The sequence below is a fragment of the Dipodomys ordii genome, unplaced genomic scaffold (assembly GCF_000151885.1).
Source record: "Dipodomys ordii isolate 6190 unplaced genomic scaffold, Dord_2.0 Scaffold13, whole genome shotgun sequence".
Lineage (NCBI taxonomy): Eukaryota > Metazoa > Chordata > Mammalia > Rodentia > Heteromyidae > Dipodomys > Dipodomys ordii.
Genome location: NW_012267229.1, coordinates 17,244,490 through 17,253,306, shown reverse-complemented (window position 1 = coordinate 17,253,306; position 8,817 = coordinate 17,244,490). Strand labels below are relative to the sequence as shown.

Below are 8,817 nucleotides of genomic sequence, written 5' to 3'. Positions count from 1 at the left end.
GCCCAGGCCCAGAGTTCAGGCCCCACGACCGGACCCCCCCCCCCCACAAAAAAGAAACAGTCTTTTTGCCCAACCTGGGTGAGACAGCTCATGTCTAGAACCCTAGCACATGGGAGGCTAAGGCAGGAATATCCCAAGTTCAAGGCTACCCTGAGCTAGTAGCAAGACCTTATTTCCTAAACAACACACAACAACAAAAAGGACCTAATGAGAACTACACATCTCTACATTTTTATTATTTCCACTTTCAAAGAAACTGGTTTGTTAGCCTCAGAAACGCAATGATCTGACCTCATTAATTCAGCCTCTCCTGTCATATTCTGGGCTATGACTATCTTTTCCCACAGCTGACTGAAACTTTTATTAATCTCACATGAAGACAATGAATATTAGTTTAGAAACCATTTCTGTTATAGAGAATATTAAAGAGAAATGAAATCCTTACCTATTTCTAAATCTTTATGAGGTTTTCCCCATTTCATTCACATATTTGTTGGATTGTTGTGGCTCACAGAATTCCATCTCTCATTTTTCTCACTACTGTCTTAGTTGTAGGGAGTGTGTGTGTGTGTGTGCGTGTGCGTGCGCGCGCGCACGCGCACGCGCGTGCTTTGCAAGTGCTAGAACATTAGTTACTCCTGGTTCCTACTTTCTTTGATTTTGCTTTGTTGCTGAAAATTGAACCCAGGGCCTCATTCGTGAGGAATAGATCCTGAGCTACACTGCTCAGTCCAATACCTGTTTTCTAAATGCGAACCTGGGTTCCCCATACTCCTGGCTAGTCACTCCTAGTAACTTGCCTTAGAGGTTTTGTTTTGTTTTGTCAGTTGTGGTTCTTAAACTCTGGGCCTACGCGCTGTCCCTTAGTCTTCAACTCTCTACTACTTGAGCCAGCAGTGGTTTTGTTTATGTTTTTGTCAGTCGTGGGCCTGAACTCTGGGCCTGGGCTCTGTCCATCAGCTCTTTAGCACTCTACCACTTGAGCCACAGTGCCACTTCCAGCTTTTTCTGCTTATGTGGTGCTGAGAAATCTGAATCCAGAGCCTCATGCATGCAAGGCAAGCACTCTACCACTGAGCCACCTTCCCAGCCCTGAGCCAGCAGTTTTTGAGTGGTTAATTGGAGATAAAGAGTCTCAAGGTGACTTCCCTGCCGGGGCTGGCTTTGAGTCATGATTCTCAGATCTCAGCCTCTTGGGTAGTTAGGATTATAGGCATGAGCCACCAGCTCTGGCTTGCCTCAGAGTTTTGTTATTCTTTCTGAGAGAGGGTCTCAAGACTATATCAGGCTAATCTCGAACTTGAAGTCATCTTGCCTTAGCTCTTGAGTGCTGGGATTACAGGCACGTACTTCCATACTTGATTTTCCAGAATTCCTAATTCCAGTTACAAGATTTCCTAAAAGAACCAAAGTAATAAATTCTAGCTTGTTGAAAAGTAGTAATGGACCCCCCCTTTTTTTTTTGCTTTTTCAGCCATAAATAGCAGTTACAATATAACTGACTCAATGTAACCAGACATGTTATAAAAATGAACATATGATGGGATTCAAAAAATTATTTATGAATCTTATTTTTTGGGTCATTTTAGATGGATGCTCCACCACTGTCTCCTTTTCCACACATTAAGCAACAGCCAGGCTCACCACGCCGCATTTCTCAGCAGCACTCTGTTTATATTTCCCCTCACAAGAATGGATCCAGCCTTACACCAAGCAGTGCTCTGCTGTACAGGTTCAGTGGTAGCCCTTCAAAGGTAAGATACATAAAGACTACTATATCCAAAACATCTTACTTAATTTATTAACTTAATTTGAGGTTGAATTTCAAGTCAGGATTTTGAAGTAACTTCAAAAAAAAGATTCCAACTTACCAAACAGTAATCATTAATCCTTTTTCTAAAGTTACTATGAATAAAATATTAATTATACTGTTTTTCCTATGATCAAGAGCATTGTATTAAGGCTGAAATCCCCAATAAGTGATAAGCAGAGATTGAATCAAAGTTAAACAAGACCCCATCTTAACCAATAAGCCAAGTGTGGTGGCTCACACACATGTGATCCTAGCTAGGTGGAAAGCCTTAGGTAGAAGGATCCTAGCCCAGGCTGGTACTTGGCAAAAGCATAAAACTCTGTCTAAAACATAACCTAAATGCTTTGTATGTCCCACCCCTGCTTTCACTATATATGATGTTGGTATATGTGGAGGGGAAGGGAAAAAACAAATCATAAAAACAGGGATACAGGAGGACCCATTGCAACAATGAGATGTAGAAGTCGTTATTTCGAAAAACGAACTTTACAACTTTGGTGGGGGGGCCGGGGCGGGGGGGGGGGGAGGGGAAGGATACGAAGGGATGGGAAGGGGAAACAAAGGAGGAGGCTACAATGCTTGATAAGAAATGTACTCATTATCTTGCCCATGTAATTGTAACCCCTTTGTACAGTATTTTCACAATAAAAATAAATAAATAAATAAAAACATAACCTAAAGCTGAGTGCCAGTAGCTCATGCCTATAATTCTAGCTAGTCAGGAAGCTAAGATATGGAGGATCAAAGTTTAAAGTTAGTCCAGACAGAAAAGGTCCATGAGGGGCTGGGAAGGTGGCTCAGTGGCAGAGCACTTGCCTTGCATGCATGAGGCCCTGGGTTCGATTCCTCAGCACCACATAAGCAAAAAGAAAAAAAGCCGGAAGTGGCACTGTGGCTCAAGTGGTAGAGCACTATCCTTGAGCTGAAGAGTTGAGGGACAGCACCCAGGCCCAGAGTTCAAGCCCCATGACCGGACCAAAAAAAAAGAAAAGATCCATGAAACTCCATCTTCAAAATAACCAGCAAACATCCAGGTGCTGGCCAAGTGCCAGTGGCTCAAACCTGTAATCTTGGCTACTCAGGTGGCTGAGATCTGAGGATCATGATTCAGTGCCAGTCTGGGCAGGAAAGTCTGTGAAACTCTTATCTCCAAAGTAGTAGACTGTTAGCCTTGAGTGAAAAGCTCAGGGACAGTGACCAGGCCCTGAGTTCACGCACCATCACCACCACCAACAAAGTGCCAGGTGCTGGGGGCTCATGCCTGTAATCCTAACTACTCAGGTGGCTGAGATCTGAGGATTGCAGTTTGAAGCCAGCCTGGGCAAGAACTCTGTGTGAGATTCTTATCTCTGATTAACTACCAAGTCTGAAGTGGAGCTGTGGCTCAAGTGCTAGAGAATTGGCCTCGAGCAAAAACTTCAGGGATAGCATTCAAGCCCTGAGTTGATATCCCAGAACTGGCACAAAAATATATATATAAATAGCAAAAATGCCAGGCTGGAGGCATGGTCCAAATGGCATAGCATTTGTCTAATAATCACAAGACCCTGAGTTCAAGTGCTAGTATTGAAAGAGAAAAATAGTTTGTATATTAAGCTGGACATAATGACAAACTCCTGTCTATATATTCCTAAGAGTAATCAGCAGATACAGGAGGATCTTGAGTTCAAAGCAAGCCTGGACTACATAATAAAAGGCAGTATATAGCTGGGCGCCAGTGACTCACGCCTGTAATCCCAGCTTCTGAGGATCACGATTCAAAGCCAGCCCAGGAAAGGCTGTGAGACTCTTATCTCCAATAAACCACTAGAAAACCGGAAGTGGCACTGTAGCTCAAGCAGTAGAGCGCCCATCTTGAGCTGAAGAGCTCAGGAACAGTCCCAAGCCCAGAGTTCAAGCCCCACAACAGACAAAAAAAAAAAAGGCAGTATATTCACATCAGGGATGCAGCTTATTGCTTATCTTGCATATATAAGGCCATAGTTCAATCCCCAGATCCACATACACACAAGAAAAGAAAATGAAAAAGATTATGTTGTTATATTTGTTGTTGATATGGTATTTGGAAAGTTGACTTCAAGAAGCCATTATGTTTCCCAGTTTCAGCATGACTTTCAAGAGGAAGTGATTGGACATATTTTGTTTCTTTGAAACAGGATCTTTATATGTTGCCCAAACTGGCCTCCAACTTTTGTGCTCAAGTAATGCTCCTGCTTCAGTATCCCAAGTAGTGCACTCAAGTATGGAATGTTAAGTTAAAAAAAAAATCTTTGAGGGCTGGGAAGTTGGCTCAGTGGTAGAGCGCTTGCCTTGCATGCATGAGGCCCTGGATTTGATTCCTCAGCACCACATAAGCAAAAAAGAAAAAAGCCGGAAGTGGTGCCGTGGCTCAAGTGGTAGAGCGCTAGCCTTGAGCTGAAGAGCTGAGGGACAGCGCCCAGGCCCAGAGTTCAAGCCCCATGACTGGACCCAAAAAAAAAAAGTCTTTGAAGTTAATGGATGGTAACATGGATTGTTGAAAAGTCTGAAAACAGAGGCCTCCTCTTAGGTAACCTTTTAGAAATATTCTTTATCAAAAATATAATGATTGAATTGGGCATGCAAAGCTTCTAAGGCAGTGATTCTTTTTGTTTTGTTTTGTTTTTTGTCCATTATAGGGCTTGAACCCTGGGTCTGGACACTGTCCCTGAGCTCTTCAGCTCAAGGCCAGTACTCTACCACTTGAGCCACAGTTCCACTTCTAGTTTTCTGGTGGTTAATTGGAGATTAGAATCTCATTAACTTTCCATTCCTTGCTGGCTTTGAATTGTGATCCTCAGATCTCAGCTTCCTGATAAGCTAGGATTTCAGGCAGTGAGCCACCTGGCACCTGGCCTATGGCAGTGATTCTAGAACCATGAGTCAGAACCACATGGTTTCAACAGACTCAGTTCAACATGAATCTGTTGAACACAGATGCATGTTCCACAGACCTGCTCAATTACTAGAGTACTAGCAGGCAAGTCTGGAACTCTAAATAACTCTAAATTAACTCTATACATGACTATAATGCACAGCAGGAAACAGTTCTCTGAAACCTTGCTACTAAGTCTGGTTCACAAACATCAGCATTACCTGGGAACATGTTAGAAATAAAGAATCCCACACCAACACTTGCTCTACTAAATCTTAATCTGCATTTACACAAGATTCCCTTAGATGATTGATAAGTGCATTAAAGGTTTTAAGCATTACTCCTTTGTTCTTATTATTTTAAGTAGTTGTACAAAAGAGTTTCCATTCAATTAGTCAGATTATGAGTATAATGCATCTTGATCAGTGTCACCACTTCCATCATTCTCACCATGAAAAGTATTATTTTTGAGGAAGAGGGTCCCAAACTTTAAGGAGCACCAAAATCATCAGAAATGTCCACTAAAACATGAGTTACTGGACCCTCCCTTAAAGTGTAGAAGGTAAAAGGTTAGGCATCAGAATTTCTATTTCTAATATTAGTTTCTTTTTTTTTTAATTGTGAAAATACTATACAGAGGGGTTACAATTACATGGATCTAATATTAGTTTCTTGATGCTTTTGCTGTTTCTGATGTGGTTACTACACTTCCAATAACTATTGGTATATGGTACATTCATCTTTCTAAACCACCCAAAAAGGCTAGTTCTAGCCATCTTCCTTGTTAGTTTGGTATAGAGTCAAACAATAATCACTAGCCCAATGTTTAGATTTGGGTAGGAGTTTGAGACAGGAAGGAGTTAACTGGTTTTTTGTTGACTTTTTTTTCCATTGCTGTTTCTCTTTCCCCTATTTACTTATACACATTCTCCATTTTCCAGAGTTTGAAAGAGATCAACAACATGATAAGACAAGGTGAGCAGAGAACCAAGAAGCGATCCATAGCCATCAGTGGAGATGCAGAATCCCCTTCTAAACGCCTCTGCCAAGAAAATGATGATGTTTTACTCAAACGGCTGCAGGATGTTGTTAGTGAAAGAGCAAACCACTAATGTTCCTGTTCCTGCTGAAAGCACTTTTAGGTTCTGTAGAAAGTTGGGTTTGGTCCTTCAAAACTTTCTGTCTTGTAGATGCTAATTATCATGAGGTTATACAAAAAAAAAAATCCCTAAATTAAGAGTTTTTAAAAAACACACAGGGAGGGCTGGGAAGGTGGCCCAATGGTAGAGTGCTTACCTCGCATGCATGAGGGCCTGGGTTCTATTCCTCAGTACCACATAAGCAGAAGAAGCCAGAAGTGGCACTGTGGCTCAAGTATTAGAATGCTAGCCTTGAGCTGAAGAGCTCAAGGATAATGTCCAGGCCCAGAGTTCAAGCCCCACAGCCACCAAAAAAACAAAACACACTAGAGCTGGGAAGGTGGCTCAGTGGTAGAGTGCTTGCCTTGCGTGCATGAGGCTCTGGGTTTGATTCCTCAGCACCACATAAGCAGAAAAAAACAGAAGTGATGCTAGCTTTGAGCTGAAGAGCTGAGGAAGGAGCGCCCAGGCCCAGAGTTCAGGCCCCACTACCGACAAAAAAAAAAACAACAAAACACACACACAAATACATTAAAAAAAATTACTCCAAAAGTTAGTTGACAAAGATGTTCCTTTGAATTAGATTGCAAAGAATATGCTAAGTGCCTTTATAAATACTGTCATAAGATTATTTTTTTAATGTTTCTTCCTTGGGTTAGTTTTTAAGATGAATTAAGAAGAAAACTCAGGCCATGTACCAGTGGCTTATGCCTGTAATCCTAGCTACTCAGGAGACTGAGATCTGAGGATTGTGGTTCAAAGCCAGCCTGGGCAAGAAAGTCCGTGAGACTCTTATCTCCAATGGACCATCAGAAAACCAGAAGTGGCACTGTGGCTCAAGCGGTAGAGCACTCACTTTGAGCTGAAGAGCTGAGGGACAGCGCCCAGGCCCAGAGTTCATGCCCCACAACTAACAAAAAAAGAAGAAAATTCATAAATTATAGCTCATTTAAAATAATTGAATATCTCCTTTTGTGCTTTGTAATGTGAGGGAAAATTTCTATTCTTGCTAAGCATGCTCTGAAATACTTGGATTTTTCAGTTACTATTGAAGGTCAAGTTGGTTCCCACAGTACATAGATCAAGCACCAGCTGGTCTCTGTCCAATTGTGGTAACTCCATTCTGGGCTCTCTGGACCCCTTGTCCTCTTCCTCTCCTTGAACCTTGTACTGCCCCATTTCTTGATTTCCAGTCCTGAGCACTTTCTTAGCTTGGTGTTATAACCAACAAAAGAGGGATTTGCTTCTCTTTTTTAAACAACTACAATTTTAGTTTTTCATAGTATTAACAATTATATATGATTATATTGTCATGTAATTCTCAAAATAGGAAGCTGATTCTCAAGCCTGTAGAAAAGAATGTAATAGTTATTAAAAACTTAACTTTTAGTAATATAGCATTATGATAATGTGTAAAATACTGCTTTTGAGGCCATCATAAAATTATTCATTGTCTTAATTCCCAAAAACATTTGAGTTGCTTTCCATTAAAACCACCTCATGCTTTATCATTTTAATATGTATCACTAAAATAGCTGCTTATTACTTCTCTACAATGTTTTATTATATTTTTAATATAACCCAAATATTCCTATTGGGATTTGACCACTGGGTTGTCCAAAGGTGTTTTCTACCTACTAGGGACTCAGCTTTCCAAAGAATCAGCTTTTCAACAAACACTTCTAGTGTTTCCAGAATTGGAAGGATGTGGATGAGCCTTTTTTATTTTATTTTATTTTTTAAAAAAATACCAGTTCTGGGGCTTGAACTCAGAGCCTGGGCACTGTCCCTTAGCTTTTTTGCTAAAGGTTGATACTCTACCACTTAAGCTCTACTTCCACATCTGGCGTTTTGGTGGTTAGAGATAAGATTCTTGACTTTTCTACCCCAGCTGGCTTCAAACCACAATCCTCAGTTCTCTTGAGTTGTAGCCTTATAGATATGAACCATGCAGCACTGGGCTAGATCAGTGATTAATTTTGAGAAGATGATATTGAATATATATTTTAAATGCAAACTGCAATTTTTAGATGCATGATGTTGAAGAAAAGGGTGTATGTAGCTCAATGATAGGGTGTTGACTAGCATTTGTGAGACCCTTGGTTTAATCCTCAGCACTACAAAAAAAATAGTAATGTTTAACTTACCTAATTCTAGCTAATTTAAATAGTCTCAGATATGACTAACAAAATTAACATTATTAGCAATTGTATTTTTAAATTTTAAAAGGAATTTTGGTCACATCCTACTTTTTTGAAAATTTATATCCTCACTTTTGTGTAGTATCTACACATTATAAACCAAATAACAAAGTCTGTCTTGAATCTTGTACATACTTTTATGTAGCTATAACTACTGTATTTTTCTCATTTTTAATTACAAAATATAAATGAGTATTTGTACATTGACTAGGAAGCTTTGGACATGTTTTTATCAATTTTTAATATTTGTATCAATGTACATAAATGGTAATAAAATTAGAATTTTAATGATTTTTGGATAAAACTATGCGTGTGATTAGAAGCAAATCTTTGGTTCTCCAAATATCTTTAAAATTTCTCAGTGCAGCTTGGAAGTTCACATTCTTGGTGGTTTCTTGGGTCTACAGGAATGGGAAGTTACTGCTTAGTGAGCACAGGGCTTTCTTGGAATGATGAAAATATTTTACAACTTTGAATGTATATATAATGAACATACATACGTATATACTTATATAGGTATGTATGTACACACACACATATATACATATGCAAGTGTATATATAGTGTAAGTATTTATATATATATAGTGATAGCCGCCTAACATAAATTTACTAAAAGCCATTGAATTATACATATTAAAGTGGTTAAATAGCCGGGCGCTAGTGGCTTACACCTGTAATCCTAGCTACTCAGGAGGCTGAGATCTGAGGATCTCGGTTCAAAGCCAGCCCGGGCAGGAGAGACCGTGAGACTCCTATCTCCAATAAACCA

At 40.0% G+C, this 8,817-nt stretch overlaps 1 protein-coding gene across 1 annotated transcript in view; it reads left to right on the top strand.

Annotated features, from left to right (window-relative positions):
* Positions 1-5,920, top strand: part of Rbl1 (retinoblastoma-like 1) — a 62,038-nt gene extending 56,118 nt beyond the window's left edge. Inside the window, exons 21-22 of the mRNA XM_013010614.1 lie at positions 1,590-1,754; positions 5,648-5,920. Of these exons, the coding sequence (XP_012866068.1) occupies positions 1,590-1,754; positions 5,648-5,818 (336 nt within the window). The 3' untranslated portion in view covers positions 5,819-5,920. The remainder of the gene's footprint in view (positions 1-1,589; positions 1,755-5,647) is intronic.
* Positions 5,921-8,817: the final 2,897 nt, after the last annotated feature.